The following is a 27766-nucleotide window of genomic DNA, read 5'->3' on the forward strand; positions in this document are numbered from 1 at the left end:
TACTTAAAAAACGAGGTTTATAAGGCAACTAGTGTAAACTTAGATGAACTAAGACATAAAGTTGATCAATGGATTTAATTTATTTAAGTGAATTTAATTCCCATTTCATACTAAATGCAGTTCTGAAAATTAATGAGGATTATACGAAGTGCATCAATAATGATGGCGGTCGCGTTGAGCACCTGTGACCATTTGTGTTTTAGTTGGTTTTTATTAATTAGGTATTAAAATTCTCTTAAAGTTAAGAGTTGTTAAAGTTACGATTGATTTTTATTATTATCATAAAATAAACGGATAACTTCAAATTTTTCGTTCTCAGTAACATTATTTCTTTGTTAAAATAGTTTGTTATACGAAATAAATTAATGATGACAAATAAACTTATGTCAACGCCGTTTGTTTGTTCCGCGTGCCTCGTCCATAGCCACTGCGATTCGTCAGACATAAATTTCTCTCCTATTTTTTCAAACATAGTTTTAAACTGAAATATGTCGAGAAGTCCTGAATCAAAGAGTGATGATAAGTAGATGTAGTGTACACGGACATATCTAAAGCTTTTGATCGAATAGAACATTGAATTCTGTTGAAAAAGCAGAGAGGAATTGGTTTTAGCCCTGCATTGTTGGACCTATTTTAGTCTTATATTAAAGATAGAGTCTACTTTGTTGCGTTTAATGAATACAAATCTCAGCGACTTACTGCAACATCAGGAGTCCCCCAAGGATCCAATTTAGGCCCATTGCTCTTCCTAATTTTTATCAATGATATTTGTATTTGTTCTGTCTTGAAATGTGAAAATCTAATTTTCGCTGATGATTTGAAAATATATAGGAAAATTGATGATACCTCAGATAATTTAATCTTGCAGAATGATCTGGCCAATATTGAACTGTGGTGTAAGAAAAATAAGTTAGAACTTAACGTTGCTAAGTGTAAAGTGGTTACATTTACCAGAAAGATAAATTTTGAGAAATATATACATATATAAAATTAATAATCAGAGTTTGCAATCTGTAGAAACAATTAAAGATTTAGGAGTTTTATTTGATTCCCGTTTGAGTTTTGTTGATCACATTTATCAAATACAATCACATGCCAGGAAAATGACCGGGTTTATAGTCCGCAATTGTCATTCGTTTACTAATATCAAAGCTTTGGAACTTCTGTATTATGCGTATGTTAGATCGAAGCTTGAGTATTGCTCATTGATTTGGAATCCCTATTACATTCTGATGCCCTTGAAAATGTTCTAAGGCGTTTTTTGAAATTCTTGTCTTTTAAGTCTACTGGTATATATCCGGCTCAGGGCTTCGGTCACAATACATTATTAGATATGTTTAACTTCCAAGCTTTAGAAACCCGCAGGCGTTGTCAGTCGGTAAAATTGCTTTATAATCTAATTCATAATAAAATCGATTGCCCAGATTTGCTAGAGCAACTAAGTTTTCTAGTACCACGCGCTGAGATGAGGAATTATTATTATTATTATATTATATTTTTATTTGCCAAGGGCTTGCACAAACTTATTGTTAAAGTNTATTCATCCATAAAATTATTGGAATCAGTAATCTAAAAACGATTTTGTAGATATAATTAAAAAATGTGTTAATGGCAATGCACATTTGTCACATTCCATTTTCTTACTAAGCCTTATCGCATTCATGTTTATAGTTAACTTTTTTTCGTAAAATAACATTCACCGTCTCCGTTCAGTTTGGCATAATAGCTTTATAATAATAAAACATGTAAATATTAAACATCGATGTTGTAACAGACGGTATAAAGTAAATTTCAGTTAAAATAAAAAAACTGGGCTCTAATGGGGCTCTTAAATTATTCAAAAAGTGCTGTGAATTAATGTTTGTTATAGTTTTATAATAATAAAACATGTAAATATTAAACACCGAGTCTAACATCGATGTTGTAACAGACGGTATAAAGTAAACTGTTTCAGTTAAAATAAAAAAACTGGGCTCTGATGGGGCTCTTAAATTATTCAAAAAGTGCTGTGAATTAATGTTTGTTATAGTTTTATAATAATAAAACATGTAAATATTAAACACCGAGTCTAACATCGATGTTGTAACAGACGGTATAAAGTAAACTGTTTCAGTTAAAATAAAAAAACTGGGCTCTAATGGGGCTCTTAAATTATTCAAAAAGTGCTGTGAATTAATGTTTGTTATAGTTTTATAATAATAAAACATGTAAATATTAAACACCGAGTCTAACATCGATGTTGTAACAGACGGTATAAAGTAAACTGTTTCAGTTAAAATAAAAAAACTGGGCTCTAATGGGGCTCTTAAATTATTCAAAAAGTGCTGTGAATTAATGTTTGTTATAGTTTTATAATAATAAAACATGTAAATATTAAACACCGAGTCTAACATCGATGTTGTAACAGACGGTATAAAGTAAACTGTTTCAGTTAAAATAAAAAAACTGGGCTCTGATGAGGCTCTTAAATTATTCAAAAAGTGCTGTGAATTACTGTTTGTTAATTAATTACTCAGAACAGTTTAAGGTAGAATTTTCAAGCTTGGTACAGTGCTACAAAATCTACTCAGAGATGTTACAATTAGGAAGGATTTTGAAGATGTTTTAGTATCAGAGGAAGCTAATTTACCTTGAATAATTTTAGATTGATGGAACGAGAGATATAAAAAAACAGTTATTTCGTTAACGTTTGGGCTACATTAGTACTAACATCAGAGTTCAGAACTAAAATAAAATTTATTGATAATTAGACAAGTTAATAAATTTCAAAAGAATCAATACGTAGTTACCAATACTCTTAATATAAAAGACAGTTTTGGATTAAATAGATATTTTAAAAACAGTAAGTGTTGGCATCTAGTAAAGACTTGATTAATATAGACAAAACATTACCGAAATAACTCGTGTTCTTTCTCATGTTTCTTATTCCGCAACTGCTAACACAGAAAAGGAATTCAAAAATTTTGCATTTCCTAATCTTTTTTTTAAGTTGCCTATGAGTAAGAGTTCAAAAACCATGACAATATTATATACTGTTTATTTTAAACTAATTCAAATAAATTCAAAAATGTCAAATGTAAACAATATTCTTTCATATCTAAAATCCTGATATGTAAAAGATATGTAAGACCAACACGTAGAAATGGCCACAATAAATAATGTATTATTATCTCTACTCTCTTTTGGAGGTGTTGACAATATGACTAGATAAATGAGAATTATTGTTTAACCAATATCCATATATTTTTATAATAAATACACAAATATATTCACCCTGAAAATGAGTAAAAATTGCCAAACAGTCAAATGAATAATCAATAGTTGTTGAATCATTAAAAGGAGAAATTTAAGTCCTCCTAAATTCAATGCCCCTGTGTCTGTTTAAATTTATGTAACTATTATGAAAGACCTATATTTTAATTATTGTTCTTAATTAATTGATTAATATCTTTTATTAAGTAGCGAGTAGATTTCTTAGAAATACGTAGTTTTAGAAAACATATTATTTTTATTTTCTATAATTTGAAATTTTTCTCAACACTGGAAATCAGGAAATTTGTAAAAGATGACATTTTTTAAATAGTTTATTGATCCTTTAAGAATTCCTGAACTACTCTTAAATATAAAAAAACCTACAACGTTGAATGCTAATATGATTGTTTATACAATATCAAAGAATAATGTTCACGTATTCCAGTATACATCAAGCCATGTATTTACAATAAACAAAGTAACGGAAGAAAAGTACGCGAAAATGTTGATTCATAATTTCCGCTGAGAGTTTATCCCCGAAACTCGGAACTGCGAGTATTAAGAGTAAATAAACATGGAAGGATACTTGCAGAAATAAAATGCTAATAAGATTGTTATCGTAATTACCTTTCTCAAGAAATTCTTTTGGTGGTTAAATAAAGTTTCCTTCAAGGGGGGATAAACGATTTTAATTATTGATAAATAAACAAAATGTGCCGGATAGTTCGTACGTATATATAAAGTTGCACGCTATAGTACTCAAAATAAATAAAAAAAAAAACGTATGAACATCGATTCAATAATTGTAGAAAATAGGCTATTGAATTCGAAAATTTAAGTGAAAAGTATGAGAACTTTATACAAATATCTTGTAATTTTTGTTTTGTAGCTAAAATTCTGGGTTATGTAAGGTTTCTAATATTGAAATTGAAGAATAGTATTTACATGCGCAGTCTTAAGAAAAACATATTGATTAGCTGAATTTAATGAACTGATCTCACCAATTAGATCGATGAAATCTTGAACTGAATACTATAAAATATCTAATATAAAACTTGAAGTGGCATTAAATGGCAATAAGACTTAAGTGGAATACAGCAGTGGTCCAATTTTCGATTGGCCTAATCCAGTGTCGTGCAAAATAATGTAGAAGATTAATATAACTTTAAGCTCAACTGGAATTGAATTTTGAATACATAATTTATTGATGTGAACCGACGCGACGTTCGACTTATTATCAAGACAATTTTAAAAAAGAACGATATTTATTGCCTAAAACTAGAGACCATTCGTCAAAAGTTTAGGTCGTAAAAGCAGTTTTTGATTAATTACACTTCAAACTTGATACAGTAGTACGAAATTTAAACAAAAATCAGCCAGAGGTGGTGCAGAAGATGGAAACATTTGCCCTTGCTTTGGTCACAGAATGACCTGCTGACTACACCTTTTTCATGAGAGGTCAAGAATCAGGCAATTTGACGATTTTTACCAAATGTTAGAGAAATTTCTGAAGGATAAATTCAATATACTATTTGAATAGGGTGGTGTCGGAGGAAACAGATGTCTGTAAACTACCCTGAAACTGTTATCGCACCTTTTGCAAAAGAAACTACACTGGTTATATGTGATGTGATCACACTTATAATTACACTCGATAGTTTGATGGTCTAAAAGTTTTCAAACGGCAATCAAAACGAATCTATCAAATTATCTGAAACAAGCGTGTCTTGTGATAATTGGATAGTGAGCCTCACACTATTACCTATTCTGGAGATGCTCCTGGATTTGCCACTTTTCCATTAGGGAAAGAAGCCAACATGCAGATTAAAGCAAGCGAACAATATAATACAGGGTGAGTCAGTTCTTTGTGGTAGGATTTTAACAGTTGATAGAGATTCATTTTTTAATAAGAAAGGTTCCTATAAACGTAGGTCTTAGAACGCTTCGTTTGTGAGATATAGGGTGTTGAAAATAAACTTTCTTTAAGAATTTTTCTTAATATCTCTAAAATACCAACATATATTGAACTGAAATTTAGTATTAATAACACATTACTATGGTGAATTAAACAAATATATCTGTTATCCATTTCACACACCAGTGACGTGCCTGAGGTGGGTTACTGCCCCCTTTAAAAAAATAATTCGTACGCACGTGTATTTTTCTGGAAAATAACATCATTTCTAATTTTTTTAATCAATTCTAAACAAAACAACTCTCTTTCAATTTTTTATAAAATGAACGGTTTTTGGTTAAATTCATTTGGCATGAAACTGTTCCAACGTTATTAGTCTTTTTCTTTTAATTACCAAAAATATAAAAACAGCTAAAGACTGTGTTAGAGCGAAAAAAGAGAGAAGAAGAATAGAAAATACAGTATCGCTACAAAAGGGAAAAGTATAAATAGCAACCATTGCATTGATTTACTGCTGCCTATGAGTACTGTTTTATAATTGAATAGATGTTCTCAACTCATTCAGAGCTGCCTTCAGAGGTTTCAGGTACACCACGATAAATCTAAAGAGAAATTCGCTAAATGCACAGTTGTCATAGATTTTGAGACTTCTGGAAGTAGAGGGTTTCTGATAGCCATCAAGAACTCCAGGGTTACAGGACTGATTTTGTATGTGTATGTCTAGGATCTGTCTACTACATGGGCTGCGAAGATCAAAAGTATCTATGGTTTAGAAATCTAGATTAATATGCCCGTATTTTACTCAGCTGTGAATTTATAGTTTGCGTTTGTGACTAAAATCCAGTGAATTAGAACATAAATATTATGTTCAGAAAGAGACGGTTTTCTGATATTTACCCAAAGTTGAAAAATTGCAGTGGTAATCTGAGTCTTCACGAATAATAGAAGAAACCTATTGAATACGAAGTTTTTGCCTCTTTTTAACTAATCTTACTCACTAGCCCAGTAAATGAAATTTGTAATACCTGTAAATCAAAAGGTAATTCGTTTCAGATTGAAACTTGGTTTAATCGTTAGTTTAGGCAAAAAGAAATAATATTTTCCAAAACGTATCGGTTTTACAAGATCATTGTTTAAACAATGATTATGTAAAAATTACCAAAAATGGAGTATTTTAGATGTATTCATAGAAAATATAGTACTAACGTAGAATTAAATCTAACATATGAATAATGAAACTGTCATGGCGGCGTCACATGTTAGTTAGCTTCCAAAATAAAAGATGGCGCAGAGAATGCTAACCCTGTCATTTTGGGTTGGTTGGTAATGCAGTTTGTACTTTGCACGTATTTGAAGTTTGGCTTTCGTTATCTTTGGTGTCTTAGGTTATCCTCTGAAAATTGTAAATTATAGTATTGCAAGAATTGTGTTTATAATTATTTAGTGCTTAAGAGTTTTCTATTTGTTATTATATTATACTGGGAATACGATGTGTAAGTTTTAAGTTATATTTTATTAAAAACCAAACCTATATCTTTACCAACATTATGTGGAACACTCATACTCATGTTACCTGTATTAATCGATTAGAAACAGTCCACATAAAATGTGCATGTTTGAAATTACATATTATTTAAGTTAAATATAGATAAAAATAATTATGTGTATGATGATAAACTCCAACTAATATTTTATAAAACCTTTGATACTTAGATGCTTACAAAATTTTTAATGGTGGTGAATTGGTTTCTTTATTCAGTTTGAGACATAGAAAATATACTGTTAATATTAAGGTTTGAAAGTTCCAAACTATATGAACTATTGAATTTAACCCAATATTGTACAAATATTCGGTTAGGTGTATACCTATCTCCGTGAGATTATTATAACAGTTCATGCATAATTTTTATATTTTTACAGCTTACTTACCAACTTATCAAGTTTATGAAGCAAATGAATTAAATCGTTGTCGTTTTTACCTACAATTAAATACATAACAAGAAATTGTTTTAATAGTACATGCATAACAACATTCTGTATAAATCAATTAGGATTTCTTGTAGATACAAAATAAACTTAAAATTATTAAAAAATGTTTTATTTCCTTATCGAAACCATTTACTAAGTATATCTTGGCAAATGTCAAAATTTGAAAAATACTATAATATAATAAAATAATAAATAAGAAATTGTCTGTATTTATTTGTGGCATTATAAATGTTATAATTTGGATATTTTGCCATAGTTTGAAGAAAAAAAAACTGGAAAAATAAACCCTTGTACCGATAGGGACAGTCAAGTGTCAATACTGAAAACTTTTGCCTAATAGTGAGATGCCAGAGACATACATCTACATGTATAAGTCTGGTTACGCACTGGAAAAACAAATACACATCACAATAACACTATGACGTTTCTGAAACCTCTAGTTTCGTTATCAAAGCAGAAGTGAATTAGAAAAGTACTGAATATTAGTTTTTCGCTACATTTTCTGTTTAACTAAATAATCTGTTCTCAAAAGTATTGACACTTGACTATTCCTATTTGTATAAGGGTTTACTTTTAAAATTTTTAAAATAATATATAGAGGATATAAGTGAGAAGTCGTTTGCATACGATAGATGGCGCTGTAATCAGTTCACAAAGTATAAAGTGTTGCCTACTCATTAGGAGCTAAGTAGTAGTAAGCTTCCAAAATGTTACGTGGCGCTGTTTCGCGGTTTATTGGCAATATTAGGGACATTTCATTCTACGTTAGTTCTATATTTTTGCTTTTTATTTATACTTATAGGTTTTCAAAAAACGCTTCATTTGAGACCTGCTAAAATCCAATAACAATTTGTTTAAATAATTGCAAAAAAAACCTGCGAAATTTGAATTTATTATAAATAGATGAAAAGAGCATACATTGTTTCTAAACTGTAGTAAAAGTTGTATTTTGTTACCCTTAAGAAACCCTGAAAATTTGGTAAAAAAATATTTATTTGTTTACGAGTTCTTGCATTTATTTAATAGAAATAGCATTTTCTCAATTGCAAAAACGCAGTTTTAGCGTTATAATAAAGGGCCTTATGAGGGCTCATTTGTTTCGTCTTGACTTATATTTTCAAGATATGCAATTGGAAATTCTAATTTCATAGACTAACCTCCCCAAAACAGCGTATAAACAAATAGTGTAATTTGTTTATAAGGTTTTTCGTTAATAACTTTGCGAAGAATGAATATTTTTTAAAACCTCTTTGACATTCGTAATCCTGGTAATTTTTCACGACTTAAAAAAATATATATACTAGGACCATTTTTAGTCGAGATAGCGTTTCTTTTTAATTCATATCTTGTTTAATTTATTTAAACGAATTGTTAATGGATTTTAATTTAGCAGCGTTTTCTGAAAGCCTATAAGTATAAACAAAACCAACAACTCCTGTTGGAGAGCGCTTTTTAATACAGCTAAAAAACTCTATTTTTGGTAATTTTTACATTATAATCATTGTTTAAACAATGATCTTGTTGTTTTAAACCGATACTTTTTGGGAAATATTATTTCTTTTTGCCTAAACTAACGATTAAACTAAGTTTCAATCTGAAACGAATTTTTTTACAATTTTTTTTCATTTACTGGGCCACATGGTCTATATGGAACGCATGGCATTGAATCCAACCTAATATCTAGTAGTCATGCTTCATAGCACCTGATTAGTGGGTCACTTTGTGTCAGTAGATAAATGTGCTAGACCTACTCTAGCAATAACATTTAAATATATAGTATATGACATATGCTTTGTAGGTTAAATTTCACCAAGTTTCCCTGCTTTTTAGGATTTAGCGGTGATTTTTGGCAAAATAAACTGGAGATTAATGAAGCTTTTCCCATTGTTAATTCGGTTACTTAAGGCAATATGATCGTCATCATTGGCATCTATGGAACAGACTACTTTTTTGTTTTCCTCCGTAACTGATTAAAAACTAGTTTTCACACTTTTCGAGGAATCGTAGACTTAGAAAACATTTTATAAAGAAACGTTATTCTTAATTTTTTATTAGTAGATATAATATACTTTTTCCAATAGCTCCTATAAATTTTAGTTTATAAAATATATACGGTTTAAAAATCAGAACGACAGCTGACGTGTTCAACAAAACCGTGAGAGACGCAAGATATATATCACCACCACACGAATCCCGCATTTCTTGAAAGGCTACATAATCGCTTCATGATACCGCCGTTCCTCCTTTACATATCCCCACATAACTGCAGATACCGGAATCGATGTTCGGCACGCATTTCATTTCCTCATAGTAAACCCAGAAAAAATATGTCCCCTGTCATAAAACCCCAATTTCACAAATTGATTTATACTTAGGTAGGAACAAAACATGAATAAAAAATGAGTCAGAGCTATGCGAAACGTATCTCGCAGCTTCTATAAGAATTGGGTAAACCGTCGTTCCTTTGCGAAACTGCACACGCGGTCTGGAAATTTCCATAACAAAAATGCCTAGGAAGCGGGGGCCGCTCCAGAGTGTCTTAACTTCGATGCTCATAGTGCCCACCTGTGACCCGTAACTCGATAAATATGCCTGCTTTGGGATGCGTCGCCACTTGTCAAGTGTATTTTAGCTAACCTCGTGGTCGAATGTTTTTTATTAGAACGTTGTCAGGCATTACTTTCAATTTTGTGCAAAAAGTCTGAATTAGAATACGTATTGGTCATCATTTGTTGTGGCGAATTTATGGAATATATGGAAAGGATCACTGAGCTAAGTTTTCTGACCTTGGAACAGTTTACTGTCAAAGTTATAGAACAACTGAACATCGTAAGTGTGACTTTTACTTATATCTCGTATAGTCTGTAGAGAGTAATAAAAGCTTATTATGTATGCAAATCGTAAATAAATGTGGTGCTTATATTCAATATTTTTATATTATGTATTATCGGTGTACTTTAAAAAAAACTTTGTGTGACCGGATTGTACTATATTGTAGCAGGTAGCTAAAATTTAATCCCCGACAATCCGTCTTTGTCTATGCCGCTTCAATTTCTCGGTCCATTTCTCTTATAAGTAAACAATATAAAAACAGCATTTCAAAACATGAGGCTACTTTAAGCATCATAACCGGGTTAAGAGGGTTTTTAGTAATTCAAATAAAATTATTCAATATTATTATCAAAATATTTATTTAAATTTAATGAATAGACTTTTATTCCACACAAAAATATATGTATTTTGAAAATTCAAATTATGGTGAGTAAATGTAGTGTTGTATAAATGTACAATAAAGAAAATAAAAAAGTAGGTATATTAAAATTCATCCTCTGAATATTCTGATGAATTATCTTCGTCTCCTAGATTGATAACGATAGGTTCCACAGTAACGTCAATTAAATTATCGAGTTCCCACATTTTCTCCTCTTCTTTTTGTACATGATGTATACATCTTTGCCAGTTATCTGCAGTTACTCGTTCCAAGGAATTTTTTAACAAAATTTTCACGTCACTTAATTTAAACGTCGTATTATTTCGCGCTACATCTCCTTTTACCTGCGCCCAGACTAATTCGATTGGGTTAAGTTCACAGTGATAAGGTGGTAACCGTAGTACCGTTATTTGGCGATTTGTTGCCATTTCATCGATAACATATTTTTTCTGATCTTTATTAAGATTGACAAGTGTCAAAAGTTCCTTTTTCACCATATTTGTTTCAAAAGAAATGTTTTTTCCGGATAACCATTGAATTATATCGGCTTTCCTCCAAGCAGTCGTAGGCGTCCGCTCGGTCTGCCGTGAATGGTAACTGGCATTATCCATGACAATTACAGACCCCGGAGGAATAAGATCCAACATCTGTGTAAAATACTCTTCGAAAACATCTGCGTTCATGTCTTCGTGATAGTCACCTGTATTTTTAGATTCAAATAAAAGTAAACCGCCATCTACAAAACCACTGGCACTACCTATATGTGTCACTATTAATCTTCGCCCTTTACCTGAAGGTGCCTTGAACCCTGTTGAAAGTCCATCCAAAAATGCTTGTCGAAAACTTTTTACATTTTTATCTTGCCATACTTTTGTTACAGTATATCCCTCGTTGACCCAAGTTTCGTCTAGATAATAAATATTCCTCCCTTCGTCACGGAATTTTCTAATTGATCTTAAGTAGGATCTTCGCCAACAAATAATTTCATCTTTATCGATAAGAACTGACTTCCTGTTCTGCTTTTCCCAGCAAAAATTCAACTCTCGTAAGACGGCCCATAATTTGCTTCTACTGATTTTTGGCAAATCGTTGTCCTCTGAAAGTTCACTTAAAATTTTGTTTAGCGTTGGTATTTCTTTTTTAAAATAAAATGAGTGTACTTTTCTGCGAATGACATTTTTGAAGAAATCATCTATAACGACTTTTGACCTCCCTGTAGATGATTTTGGGGGATTTACAGTATCTTGTTCATTTTTTGTTTCCTTTAAAAGTCTGTAGATAGTCGATTTTCCAATCCCTGTCATTTTGGAACACTTTTCCACGATGTCGTCAACACTGTTGGTAGGATTTTGGTGTTTCAATGCATTAAATACATTTAATATAATAATCTTCTCATTCTGAGACAGCGCACATCTTTTCACGCGTTTAGCAGGTACGTAATCTGATAAGCTCGACATTTTACCCAAACAATATTATATCCACTGGCACAATAGTCACTAAACACAAGTCGAATTTTACTCTACTGCACTAGCACGTCTTCGTATATTCAGCTCTAAGACTGGATTGATCTGTCACAATACACTGGCTCCTGCCCTATGATGTATCCAGTAAAATATACTAATGTACACCCATTACCTGTTAGCATTAGTGTTACCCGATAATTACCTGAAACGAAATATTACCACGCCCATGGCCGGTTCTTATCTCGGGGTTTTATTACTCTCTTTCATTTCCAAACAGACTATAATAGAATATTCTCAACATACGAATATTTTTTTAAACCTGTAAGTTTCTGATTTTAACAATACAAATATGTTCGCTTCAGTAGTTATTTCTAGATAGATTTCAATCATGTAAATTCCATCAATCTTCAGGAGTTCCGCAAGGGTAAACCCTGGGGCCACTGTTGTTTGTTATTTTTATTAATTACTTAACTGAATGTCCCGATGTCAACTATTTACTCTATACAGATGACCTGGAGTTGTTCGTGGAAGTTAAATCTTCTACTGATTGTACTATATTACAAGATAATTTTGACAGATTACACAGTTGGTGTTCATGTAATCTACCTCTGGATGTAAGCAAATGCAAAATTTTGTCTTACAGTCGACGCAAAACTAATGTAGATTTTGATTATAAAATTGATGAATCTTTTTATACAGGTTGTTCCTAAATATCATATACATAAGGGAGAGGGTAATTCTTTGGCTTATTTCATGACTAAAAGTTCATATAAACATAGGTCCGCAAACACTTCGTTACCGATCTACAGGGAGTTGAAATTTTAAGATTTTTTAAATTTTTTCTCTATAGCTCCCACAGTTTTTGAGATATTTAGTTCAAATTTGGAATATAAGTTACGCTGTAGAGCTTACATCATTGGGCATTCCAAATGGTCATGATATTCTACAGAGTGATATTTTTTCGTGGTTCATGCCCCCTTTTCTTCCCCTGAACTTTTGTGCGGTGCGCCGCTGGTAGATTCTAAAATCAAAATTGAATTTTATGTTTTGTTGAGAAACTTTGTTGCCCCTTATCGAGAAAAAAATAAAAAACGATTTTATGTAATTCGTTAGATGAAATTTAAATTCTTAAAATGGTCCAGTAAGCTTTGGCTTTATTTAGATAATTTCTTGTTTCTATTGATTTTCACAGTTCGCATTTGAAATCGTAACTTGGGTCTGCATATGTTTAAAAATGAAAGGTTTATGTTATAAACTGTAAGGTGTAAAAGTGTTTTAAATACTCATTATAATCTCACAACAATCCCAAATTTTATTAATTTTGAAATGGATATCCCAACTTTAATTTTACAGCGAATAAACTATCAAAATTAATATAAACAAGAGATTATCTAAATAAAGCCAGAGCTTACTGGACCATTTTAAGAATTTAAATTTCTTCTAACGAATTATATAAAATCATAAGAGGCAAAAAAGTTTCTCAACAAAACATAAAATCCAATTTTGATTTTAGAATCTACCAGCGGTGCACCGCACGAAAATTCAGAGGAAGAAAAAGGGGCATGAACCCCTAAAAAAATATCACTCTGTAGAACATCACGACCATTTGGCATGTCCAATGACAGCGTAACCTATATTCCAAATTTGAGCTAAATATCTCAAAAACTGTGGGAGCTATAGAGAAAAAACTAAAAAAACTTAAAATTTCAACACCCTGTAGATCGGTAACTAAGCGTTTGCGGACCTATGTTTATATGAACTTTTAGTCATGAAATAAGCCAAAGAATTACTCCCTCCCTTATGTACATGATATTTAGGAACACCCTATATAGAGTTACACAATTTTCTGACCTTAGTGTTACATCTGATACTAGATTATCGTTTGACGAGTACATTAGTTTAGTAACCAAATCTCTTCTAAGGATTTAGGCTTTATTTTGCGTAATTCTAAGGACTTTCAGAACTTTGTAAATATATTGTATGCAGCATTTGTACGTTGTAAACTTGGATATGCATCGGATGTTTGGAGTCCCATTTATAGTATTTGTAATATTCAATTAGAGAAAGTACAACGGAGATTTTTAAAGAGTATGCAATTTATTAGTTATGGATTTTATCCTCCTCAAGAATTATTGCTTACTTGTTTTAATTTTAATAGTCTCTGTCGTAGGCGAAATTGTAAATAACACTTTGAATGCAGACTCGTTAGTCTCAAGGATCATGTTGCTAGAATTAATTCTCGATTTCCCTCTGCTTTACAATTACCCACACATCGTACCAATTTACTAATAGCATCTCCCCTATATCAAATGATTTCCAATTATCAAAAGTATGAAAATTGACCTGATATAATTTTTCATTCTATGAGTAACATAAAAAAATTGTTTGTCTAGCAAATGTAATCCTTATCTTATATGTTAGTTAGCTTATTTGTTTTATTTGACTGTTATTGTTTATACTTAAGTTCTTTTGTGTGAATTTTATATTTTGATTGCTATATTTTGTGCAATACTTATATTTTTATTATCACCTAAGTTCTTTTGTTTGGATTTTATATTTTATATTTTGATTGATCTATTTTGTGTAGTAGGTACTTATATTTTTATATTTAATGTTAGTTTGTCTTTTTCTTTTTAAATTTAGTTAAGGTTTTCTGTTTTACCTTATCCTGTAATTGGGACTTTGTCCCGTTGGATATTGTAATTTCTAAATAAATAAATAAATAAACAAATAAATAAATAAATAGAAGTCAAGTTGGTTCAAGTGGTGTAATTTAGAAAATCATCTCCTCTCGACTATCTCCAATTTTGCTGAAAATTAGTGTGGATGTGTATACATATCTGGAAGGAAGTTCTTCAACAGCAGTAGGACGACAATACACTCATCCTGAAGCTTTCATCCTACAGACCCACGAAATAGTTACGTGCTGCCAAAATATGGCACAAACACAGTGCAATTGGATTTTTGAGCGAGCCACTTTGAGATAAAATTGTGAATCAACTATTGTTTTTTGAACATTCATACTAATTTTTTCTTGCTTACCTGAAAAAATTGATCTAGTATGTCGAATTTCAGCACCATACCTAATCTGGATGAGCTATGAGAGCATGCGAAATTTTCCAGAATCGTCGGACCTCAAGTTAAAAGGACATGCTGCCCCAAATATTTAATATACGGAACTAAAGCTTTATAGAACTTGCTTCCAGATATGTATCCACCCCAATTTTCAGCAAAATTGATGATGGTCGAGTAGGAAGCTCTAGGCCACTTGACTTGACGACCCAATTCATTTCAATTTATTACAAACTGATAACACTTAAATTAAGATATTTTGCAACAATTTTATAATTTTTTCTCAGATCGCCCTATATTTGATGGCGCTAAGTAAATTTCTCCTCATATAGAATATAATTATGCTCATTTTGTTGAAAAAAATATAATAAACAAAAACTAAAATAATTATCTTAGTTGTAATACCCAGCGTATAGAACAATATTTCTATACAGTCTGATTTAAATTCAAACATAATCCTGTGACAATGATGCAGGTTTAGATTAAGACATCAAGTGTAAATGAATTCATAAATTTTATGTTTTGGAAACTATCGAAACAATCACATAACACATGTATGTTGTTGGAATCAGGAACATATACAGATTAAAAATACAGGGTGCTCTATTAAAACGAAACGACTTATATACGGAACTTTTATAGATAATTACCTACAAACCAAGTGACCATAGTGAGCATAGGCAACCATCATTGCATAATAGATACCATTCCTAAATCTTAGTTATCAGAAGTAATGATTCGTTTACAATAAACAAAACAACAATTACAAGATAATGCGATGGTTGACAAAATATCCTGAAAAATTACACCAATCAGCCGGTGAAACAAAATGTTGTGTTTTATAGTAATCTTGATATTATTATCTTAATAATTTTTAATTTTATCAAAATTTAGTTCCCAATGCTGAGGAAATACAGTTACTACTTCAAGCAAAATTAGTGGTCACGTGGCTTTTAATAATTTAAATCATAAGTGATATATGCGACACCCAACATCGCCGAAAAAATATAAACTAAAGTGAAACATATCTGAGAAAGTTGCTGTTAAATTATTGTATATCTGCGCACTATTATTATGGCAGTCTCTATATGTAATATTTTCCTCAATAAACAAATGTTAAACGATCCGCTTTTAACAGGAAAGCTATATCTATAGAAAACGGCTATTTAAAACCTGTTTGCTGAAACATAATACATGGCAAACCTACCTGTCACTCTCAGTTCTATAAATATACTGGTGGTGGGATGAGATGACACCTGACATTCGTAGAGTCCGGCATCAGAAGGGCGAACGTGTTTTATCACTAGTCCCCAGTTCTGGAGGTGTCTAGCGTGTTCCACCAGGAAACGGTCGTCGGCTATGTAGGTCCCCACGCCAACTGTGAGGATTGTTGGCGGAGAGTCCTTCTTGCGGATCCAGGATACCTTAAACAAATAGAAAAGGATGAAATTGTAAATAAAGACATATCGTAAAGCATCTGTAACTTTCTTTTACATAGGCGACATTTTCGTAGGAAACAACGCTTAAAAAAATATCTTATATGATTTTCAATGTTAAAAAGATGCTTTAAAAATTATGGATAATTTGCAGTAATGCAGCAATTAGTTGCACTATTTTTCCAATTAAATTGTATAATTGAGATCAGTGACAACTACAGATAAGCGATTTATGTATTCAAAACCAGATTAATACGGTGTGTCCCACTGTTGCCTCTCGAAGAGAGGGATTTTTTTATTTATATAAGAAATAATTATAAATTTTCGTAGTTCTTAAAACGCTTTAAATTGTTATTATTTTCTGGACTTTATGTAGGACAATCAATTAAAATAAAATAAAGATTATCGAAAAGTGTTATATTATTAAGAATTCCAAAAGGGTAGCAAGTATAAAGGCTCAATTTATAGTAGTTATTACTACGAGTAGGTACATTTAAAAATATGATTCTTATAATTATTATAGAAAGTGATTAGCAAATGGTTATTAATGAAAATCAATTGATTCAGATTAGAACTTTTAAGAGGTCATACAATTCTTTTTGTATTTTGCTGTTTCATTATAAAATCTTATTATGAATTTACGATACATTTTTAAAACAGGATGTTTTTAAATTACTTTAGTCCCGATCATTATTATTATTATTTTCTAACAAAAAAATTTTCAAAAAAATACGAACTAGTTGAAAATTTTATAAAGAAATACATTTCCCTTTGTTTTATATTTGCCAAAAATTTAGATAAAGCAATATATATGCAAAAAAATGTTCCTTTCTCGTATTTTCATAAATTGTATAATAATTATTAAACTTTCCACCTTTTTAGAACATCTGTTTTTCAACGGAATTTCAATTACCTAATAGGTTAATGCATACGAAAGTTAAATCTGAATTAGTTTTATACAAAAATAATAACATATAAAAACAAATTACACATAAAAAAATCATTTATCATTATAATAGCACAAATAAATAAGAAAAATAATATTAAACTTTTTGGTCTTTAACGCAAATGAAATTAGAAATAGTAACTTTTGAATAACAAAAAATATAGTTTCTTTAAGAAAAAGGAATGGATTACTTCTGAAATGTTATTCAACTTATGCGTGCTATAATAACAATGTTCAACTACATACATTTATTTTGTTATGTTATTAATGTTTTACTTATTATTTTTGTATATCAGATTTGGATTTTTATGTGTTAATTTATTAATTAAAAGTATTCTAAAACATTGTAAATCATATTGTAAAGTAAATGGAAGTAAGTACCCAAAATTATAAGACCCAGACTTAGAAAGCTGGACCCTTCCCCTTACACTACGGCACTGGAAACGGAAATGTAGAATTATTACTCTATAGAATTTTTTGAAGCTATCACAAACCACGTTTTGAAATATTTAAAAAATATATTTATTTATTTCCTATTTTTTTTTCAAAAACTACGAACTATTTCGAAGTATTTATATAAACCAAGGTTTTTTTGTTTATTTTTACCTGAGGAATGTCCCCTGTACTTCCTGGAATACCCTGTATGTATATAAAAATCTAAACTTACAAGTCAAATTTCTTTTTATAATGTTGAGAATTACTGTATATGTATAATACTATACTATACTATAATTACCAAAATTATTACGTCATTTCTATAACATTGTTTAAAAATAATGATGAAAGGAATGAATATTGTTATTGGAATATCAAAATTGATAGATTAGACANCTATTTTTTTCAAAAACTACCAACTATTTCGAAGTATTTACATAAACCAAGGTTTTTTGTTTATTTTTACATGAGGAATGTCCCCTGCAGTTCCTGGAATACCCTGTATGTATATGAAAATCTAAATATACAAGTCACATTTCTTTTTATAATGTTGAGAATTACTGTATATGTATAATACTATACTATACTATAATTACCAAAATTATTACGTCATTTCTATAACATTGTTTAAAAATAATGATGAAATGAATGAATATTGCTATTGGAATATCAAAATTGATAGATTAATTCATAAATATAATACAAGTGCTGATAGTACGACAAAAAATAAGAATTTTTTGTCTTATGAACTATATGTCTATCTCCTCTTGTTTTCGAGATACAGAGCAACAAAGTAAAATTTTTTAAATTGAATTTTTACGAAAATTTTCAGACGGTGCAAAATATTTTTATGAAATTTGGTATTCCGGGGTTCTTAAGGATGCCAAATAATTATTTTTTGGATATATCATAAAGGGCTCTAGTTATGCTACATTCCTATTACATTTTAAGTTCTAATTTTTTTAAGGTTAGATTTTTACCATTAGGGCTCCAATTTCTCATGTACAATTTTATTTTCTAAAAATAATGTAGGTACTCTTGTTAGAACTTCCTAATGTGGACGATTTTCGAGAAAAAAGGCTTTCAATTAACCACGGGTCAATTAAGGTCAGATATCACGAATTTTCAAAAAATTACAGATTCGCGGCAAATTTGGTGTACGGGGGTTTCCGTGGTCGCTGATTACGGATCCGAGGTAAATTTTGCAGAATTGAAGATGGCGGATCCAAGATGGCCGAACAAATTTTCAAAAAATAACACATTCGCGTCAAATTTGGTATACGTGGGATTGCGGGGTCGCTGAACACGGATCCGAGGTCATTTTGCAAAATTCAAGATGGTTGATCCAAGATGACCGAACAAATTTTCAAAGAATAACGTTCGCGCCAAATTTGGTATACGGGGGTTTTCGGGGTCACTGATCACAGATCCGAGACAAATTTCGCAAAATTCAAGATGGCGGATCCAAGATGGCCGACCAAATTTTAAAAAAATAACTCATTCGCGTCAAATTTGGTATACGTGGGTTTTCGGGGCCGCAGTTTGTAATAATTTTGTGTAGGTACTTTATAACTTGAGCACCCAATCATGTTTTAACCTTCTTTTTTACGGCTACATCTTGTTCTATTTTCTGTAAAAGATCTATTAACGGGTTTTCTGGCTAATCTGAGGTAATAAAGTAGGTACTTACATAGGTAATTGATTAAATTTTTAAAAACGAATTTTGTAAATCTGATCCCGGATACGTCATCAGTAACCCCGAAAACCTCCGTATACCAAATTTGACACGAATGTGTTATTTTTTGAAAATTTGATCTACCATGTTAGATCCACCATTTTCAATTTTGCACAATTGACCTCGAATCCGTGATCAGCGACCCCGAATACCCCCGTATACCAAATTTGGGCGCGAATCTGTTATTTTTTGAAAATTCGTGATGTCTGACATTAATTGACTAATTGACCCATTTTTTTTAGGTTAGAAAATGAGCCATCAATTCTGACCACGGATTCAGATTCGGCGGGGTTTTAATCATATAAATGAACATCCGAATATAGAAAACATTTTTTTTTGTATTTTTCCTAGCACTTTTCGTGAATTTTTGCTATTTTTTACCTGTGTTTTGAGGTTAGGAAATTCCTGTGATACTGATAGCTCAATTCTGACACTGGATTCGTGATCAAGAGTCAAAAATACTACGGATAACATATGTCGCATAAAAAGTACAGACTACTTTTGGCTGTGTTATTTTCTACAATCGCTTTCCTTATGACTAAAAAATTATTATTTTATTAACTTTTGCTTGTACTTATTATTACATGTTATACCTATGTATTTTATAATAAGTTCCATGTGAAGCGTTTAGTGTAAAAAATAGACACTGCTTCTTTTTGTTTCTTACTATTTATGCAAATATGTACTTGCATATATATTCTTATAATGTAAAGAGTGCAGTGATAAGAAGGCGGTTGTGTCACTTTTTGTTTGAATAAAATTACATAAAAGAGAACCCTAATATTTCCGATCTCTACTAATTTTTAAAATTTAAAATAAGTCGATAAAGTTGAATGAATTGAATATAATTTCAAATCTATAAATCATTTCACGAAAACAAATTCTGGAATATTTTTGTTAGAGTGAAATAAATTTTAAACATAATTAATGTAACCATGTTCGAAAAAATCAGTGGCGTAGGAGCTTTAAATTTTGTAAGAGATAATACCCCTACAAAATTTAAAAGCATTTTAACATTAGGATACGAATCCTAATATTACATTGCTCCGAAAATCGCTAATCTATTGATTTTTTTACGTTTTTCTCTCTTTAATACGTGGAGTGTAACATATAAAATGAAAAAGAATCAGATCAAAGCGCACCCATTTTCGTGTACATACAGCCATGCATAACAAATCCCTTCAATCTTGTCGCTTAAAATATTATCTGGTGGGGTGGTGGAAATGTGAGACCGGACAAAAGAGTTACTGGAGCGAAAGAAAGTTGTTGCTTTTATTAGTTTAGTTTTCGAATAAAAAGGGGATTGTCCGGATATCTACCGAAAAGATTCATCAGCCTAAGCTCCTAAATAGGCTACGGTCGACTCATCCAGACGCTATCTTTCAGAGAGCCTCCTCAAATCTTGCTTATTTGTGTTCCTGAAAGTTCGCAGCACTTAGCCGGTTCTCATCATTCAAAAGGCAATAAATAGATACGATATTGGCTCCTGCCTTTGGTTTTTAATATGTGCTGAACAGGTAGTCCTCGAAATTTGAGCCAGTAATTGAAATTAAGTTGGATAGGTAGGTAGGAAACTCTAAAGTTTCCAACAATATTAATGAATTTTCTCTAAACAGTTTGACCTAACTCATCTTGTGCGCAAGATACGTAGATTCAGAACAGAATCCGCAGTACAGAAATTACTTCTGTACTAAATACTACCAAATACTAAATACTTGTGCGCAAAAATTTTACTTAGATCTGTTAAATATAGGTAGTTGATTAATGAAAGTTTTATACAACGTATTTAAATAAATGGGCATTTGAAAGTGAGACAAGACGAATTTGGTCAAACTGCCATGAGTTGTCAAAACTGATTATCAATATAAACAAAAAAAAAAAGAATAATAATATAGTAATTACTCTGTCCTAAAAATTTGTAATGAAAAGACTAGAAAGAGAACGTTTGAAAAAGTACCTCACCGTTTTTTTTTATGTATATAGGGTGATCCAGAAATAAATGCACATAACTGTGATCCTGAAATAAATGCAGATATGTATAGTTTTTCCAAAGTCAATTAAAGAACCAATAATTTCAAGGTATGTACCAGGCTCGGTCGCAGCAACTCGGCATTGAAATATTTGAAAAAATTGTTCCCATATTTATTTAGCCATACCCATTATATAGGTCTGGTCGAACTAAACGTGCAGGTAGTAGAAATGTATACGACCAGTTAAAGAATGCGAGCGCGGCCAAAGGAAAACGAGCACAGTTGTATTGGGCTTCTGGGCAATAAATCACATCAGGCGACAAGTGGTTCATAAATTGCCTAGCAGTGCAGTACAGCAGTGCGGAATTTGGTATGAATCAGGCAATTTTAATTTATTATAGGCATCTTCTATCAATCATTCATATTACTATTGCGAAAGGGAGAAATAAGAGGGATATTTTGTTTACTAATATTATCACAACGTGGCATTTTGGAGACCTCTTGAAACGGAACAAAACAAAATTTACCACCAATATAATAAAATTGTTTGAGGGCATACATAATTAAAATATGTTGGCCAAATGAACATATAATAGAAATTTTCTACACATTATATACAAATTATTATAATTTTTTACCTTTAGCAGAAGCATTTTTTTAGGGACGCCTATGAAACTCATAGGCGTCCCTAACTCATTTTATAACCAGACGTTTTTTTGCATATTCAACTGACTTTGGAAGGACTATAACTGTGATTGGGCTCTTAAACATAATGATATAAATCCCTATGGCATTTACTCAAAAACTCAATTTTAATAGAGTTCTATAATGTCAGTCAGATAAAAAAAGTATATTTCAGTTAAAGGATTATGTTTAAATTTGGTAGATTTATTGCTTTATTTATTATTGCATCTACGGAAAAAAAGATCAAAATTATAAACTTATAAAATATGTTATCGTCTTATTTATGATTTATAAAAATAAGCAGCGCAAAATTAAAGATTTCAGGAGAAACAAATTTAATGTTTTGAGTCAACTCTACAAAATATGTTTAAATATGAATATTTTGCAGTATGAATAAAACTGGATTTAATATAGAAGAAAAATCTTATATTACTAACTGTCAAATCACGTTTAATTACATTATTTAACTTATAACACTATGAAATTTAAAATTTATAAAATAATTTATGGGGATTTGAACGAAAAATGACATGGTTCAAAAATTTGTCACAAAATAAAAATAAAATAAACATCATATGATATCTCTAGCTAGGGAAACAAAGAAAAAACAAACAAATATAAACTGTCAAAAACAAATTAAAGACAAAACGTTATTATCTACTGGACGAAAATAGACCGATTTTCGAAACGTTAAATGTGCGCGATAGTCATCTTAATTAAAGACAAACTACAACATTTGTAGAGGTCATCAAGGTCAATTTCTGTAGTCGATCTTCAAATGACCTTGAAGGTATAGGTCAAGATCAAATTAAAAATCATGACTGGGTAATTTAATAAAAATCCAATCGACTCCGAGGACAAACGACTTTTTCCAAAGTTGCTTCAGAATCATTTGAACTCGCTGTGACCTTGATCTTGACTGCAAGGTCAAAGTGGGGATCACATCCGGATGTAAAATTTTCTGCCGAATCCATTCCCAAGTGCAAAAAATAGAGGGTCCCATTTAAAATTATTAAATTGGCCTTCAAAGTCACGGTTAAGGCCAAATTGAAGGTCAGCAATCGCTTCCCCCGATAAATTGAACAACTTTCATTTAGGTCATTCTTGGACTCGTGATATTGTGATATTTTTTTATATTTTATATTTGTTCCTTTCATTGAAAATTTTGGTTAGGTAATTTTTTCTTCATATATGTAACCCATGACTGATCCCTTTGGCGCAAGGATTTATTTCATTAATTTTTAAATTTTTGGTGGCAGAATATGAAAATAAATATGAAAAAAATCAAAACTATACCACAAATAAATAGCTTTAGACAATATAAAAGAGCTAGGGTTATGTAACTCCATTAATATTAAAGGAATTCGAGAAGATGTTATTGAGAATTACATTATTCTTATGAATAGAATCAAGCCCCGAATTTTATGCACTTATTCCTGGATCACCATGTATAAGTTTTCTTTTTAAAAGTTCGTAAGTTAATCTTTAAGAAACCGTAGCTATTCATATGAATTTGAAATTTAAAATACATCATTTATTATTCTGCGGTGAGAAACAAAATTGATAAATAACATTATCGTATAAAGCAAATTGTAACCTGAGGGGTTATTTCTTGACCAGTATCATAATGAGTCTGGATTTCAAAAGAGTTTACTATTTAGTTCTCGAAAGGGAGTTTATAATTATCATTACGTTTTAATTAATATGTGGGAACTTAGAAATGTTGTATGTTCAGAGAATGAATTTCAAGCACTTACCATCCATTAATTACGTAGAATGTAATCCAGTGACTGGCTGTACAGGATGACACTGGGGTTGGAAGAAACAAAAAGAAACACCAAAACTTTCCAGGAAGAGTTTTAATAACAATAAAAACAAAACAAACAAACAAGCAGACTTCACAACGGCTCGAAAAACATTATTAGTTACTTTATTGACACGCGACAGCGTACCGAGATTCAGGGAATGCGCGATCCATAGCAAAATTTGGAATGACTTTATCCATTATTAAATTAACCCGAGACTGTAAAACTAAGTAGACGGCTCAATGTGAAGCCCAAGGAAGAACTGACTTTTTCTCGTAGATCTCTGCTGAATTCGACACTTCGCTTCGACACGCCCATTTCTTGGGTCCAGACGTTTCTGTTCTTATCTTACTGGCGGGAACCCTGAATATCGGGAGGCTTTGGCATAACTATGCCATGTTAATAATTACCTAATTAACTGGACTTACATTTATATAAATAATTCTGTGACTAACTGAACTCACAAGTAACCCTAGCCTTCCTCTAGTGACTCCGTGTAGCGATACGGGACGGATTAGTCGATCTCATTTAATATATCCTTATAGCTTGGAAAATCCGTCAATAAACCAGCTATTTCATCTATTACTTTCTTTTCCAATTACTATCAATTTAACAATTTGTTTTAATTCTACTTTGGAACCTCTACGCTCTTCTCGTGGTTTCGCGCGTTATTAAAAATATCGATTTTTCTCTTTATACATGCTCAACACATGGCCCCGACTCTAAGTGAACTTGTTCAAAAAATATTGCTAAATTTCGTGAAGCCTTCCCCGAAGGACGGTCTTGGAGACGTTAAGCCTACTTGAAAACCATTAACTTTCCGATAAATTGGTGTTGACTGAAATATTTTACTTTTTGGCCCATCCGTTCCGAGAACTAACAAATAAATTACTACGCGTCCCTGTTTTTGTTACAAAATCATTTCTGTACGCATGCATCTTAATGCAGTTTATAAATTAATTTACTACCACTATATCCTCAAATTCCTTATAGTAATACAAATTAAGGAATGCAATGTAATTAACCAACTCCTTTGATATCCATATTCCATATGCAAATGGAGCTTGAGCTTGAAATCATTAATTAATAACTTCTGCAAATTTACTTGTGAACAGCTCTTGATTCTTACCTTAGTAAACCCCCTGACATCTCACTTAACATTTGTATAGAATAAAATGAAAAGTTAATCTTAAATTTTTAAATAAGAAATAGTAGAAGAGATATGTTTTATAATTTTATATGAATTTCTAAATTTATATAGATTTAATAAATTTAGAATGTCATAATTTGAATAAATGTTAACGTTTTCCATTCGTTAACAATAAATAATACTCAAATAAACATTCACTGTATGTGTTAAATTGACAACAATAAACTGGTGACAGATTAGGTGCTTGTTTTGAAATTCCGCTAAAAATTTACAGCTATCCTTGCAAGAAATTATGCGATATCCGTTGACTGCACGAAAAACAGTAAATACCTTAAAAACCAAAAGAGATAGATATACCATTCGAAAGAGAACAAAATTACTCACCAGGTTGCGCAGAAATATATAGGGTGTTCCATTATAAAAAATAAGTTAAGATGGTTTAAAGTTGACTAAATTCGGCATTAAATTTCTACCACCCTGTATAAAATTAAGTCACTTTGAAATTATTGCAGAGAAGCTTAGAGTTTTAGTTATAAATTTTATCGCTCTAATTTTATTATTGTAAAATACACATCCTTCTGAATTGGGCGTGCTTTTTTAATATTTTTTGAAAAAAATTAAATATGTTCTAAAAACTGTTAACTTTAAGATTAAGAAACTTTTATGAAAGTTCACCTAAAAATTGACGTAGAATCCAAAATTGCAATAATATACAGGATGTTCGATTTAAAATAACGAAGATGACGTCAACTTCCGATATAACCGGAAGCGTTAGGTGGACGCCATTATTTTTGTTAAAAAGGGCATGCCCGAAAACACTATTACCCAAATTTTCAAAATTAAAATCGAAATGGTATCTGAAATATATCTTGTCACCGTGGGACACCCGTTATTTGTGTCTCTTTTAAGATCGTAATTTTTAGCTTTTACCCAGTTTGAAAAGATGAAGTTGATTGAGTTTTATTTATTAACAAAGATTGCCATCTGTAATACAATAACAAATAACTTACTTTAGTAATTTAGCGAAAAAATATAGAAGAAAATGTTCTAAATAACGAACACTAAAAAGTTAATAAGTGTAGTTGCATCTAGATTTTTTTATGACTTGAAATTAAAAATTGCTAGCTATACGTGTTGAACTCAACGTAATTGCATTGTTCACATATCAAATCGCATGTCCATAAGTAAGCAACTCAGTCTGTGAAAAATCTGATATGCTGATACGATTCATATGATACCATTTTATGATGAGATGCAACAAGTGTTGAACTTTTATGGTGCCGTTACAAATAACAGAGCCGTGTGAGAAGTTAAAAAAACGCACAATTTGAATTTCTTGAGCTCGATTAACGAATACTGGTGCCGTTAAAAAGACTTATTTTAATTTCTTCTTTTTTTTCATTGGTTCCAAATACATATACTCATAGAAATGTGTTTATCTATTAAGTATTTCAAAAGAAAAAGTCAATGGAAATTATTGTGAACTATTCACAAAGATTAGCGTCCCGAAACACAATTGACAGTAGTTGTAAAATTCACGGATTCGAGAAGATGGGCCGACCTGAGTTCAGTTATCACCCGTCATGTAAACACAATAAATTTTCGATGAAGGCCACTTTATCCGCATTGCAATCCAGTTTTCGATTATAATAAATTCCTGCAATCAATGAAAATAATATAAAGAAGCACTCGAATTCTTTTGAGATACTGGTAATGAATAGGTATCTCCATGTAACTTTGCTTCTTGAAAATAACGATGTGGTTCTTATAAAACATAACGCGACATATTTTTCTCTTTTTAACGTGAAAACGTAGACACCACGTTTCTAAGTATTTCTGCACTCCTATCCATTTGCTGACGCCTAAGTAATTTAGCAATCGTTAAATTCTATCAGATTCGCCTTTTTGATATCTGTAGATCTGTAGTGGATATCTCAAAATAAATTATCTTTCACAAAAAAATAAAGCTAAGAGAAAATGCAGAAAGGAAAATTTCTTTTATTTCAACGTATTTTTACTACTTATATTTTTGCCAAATGTACACGATATGGTACGTAGATATGCCTCAGTTCCAATATGTCGACAGAAAATTAATTTTAATTTGATTTCAAAATCGAACATTCTTCTACATTTGTTAGCATCATGATTTTTAATATTCGTGAAAGTTGACGAGTTAATTTTGTTAATGTTAATGTGTCGTTAACTTCTTCGATTATCAACAATCATGGTACCACTCGCTGAATTATATGAAAATATTACCGAGAGAACCTGAGTACTCAAATCTTGAACATAGAAAAAGAATATTTGTGTGATAGTTTTGGTAGAAGTAAAGGACACAAAGTATTAAGCTACGCATGCAGCAAACCCTTGGAAGTGTTTTAACCCTACGTAAGAATACTACCAAGTTTTCACCACTTCTATGATCAGCCACAAACCTTGGTTGGCACTAATTAGGTCAGGTTAGGCTATTCTTAGCAATCACTAAACGTTTGATATTTTTCAATAGAATTGTTGCCAATTTTTGCCTTTAGAAGGGCAGACTGCCCTTTTTTGATATCGAGTTTATGTTGAGCGCCCAAAAGTACATAGGAAAATACACCCTACACTTCTTTTTTCTATATATGTAATTATGTTTTTGCTTTTTTCGCCCTTTTGGCCGTAAAAAGGACCGCCCTCCAAGATTAGACATCAGATTCGTGTTCA

The 27766-nt window shown here is 31.1% G+C and overlaps 1 protein-coding gene across 1 annotated transcript in view; it reads right to left on the reverse strand.

The window, feature by feature from the left end:
• LOC108904098 (Down syndrome cell adhesion molecule-like) overlaps window positions 1-27766 on the reverse strand; it is a 94693-nt gene that overhangs the window by 12898 nt on the left and 54029 nt on the right. Inside the window, exon 3 of the mRNA XM_018706514.1 lies at window positions 16110-16326. Coding sequence (XP_018562030.1) covers window positions 16110-16326 — 217 coding nt within the window. The remainder of the gene's footprint in view (window positions 1-16109; window positions 16327-27766) is intronic.

The sequence above is a fragment of the Anoplophora glabripennis genome, unplaced genomic scaffold (genome assembly GCF_000390285.2).
Source record: "Anoplophora glabripennis isolate ALB-LARVAE unplaced genomic scaffold, Agla_2.0 scaffold106, whole genome shotgun sequence".
In the NCBI taxonomy this organism is placed as follows: domain Eukaryota; kingdom Metazoa; phylum Arthropoda; class Insecta; order Coleoptera; family Cerambycidae; genus Anoplophora; species Anoplophora glabripennis.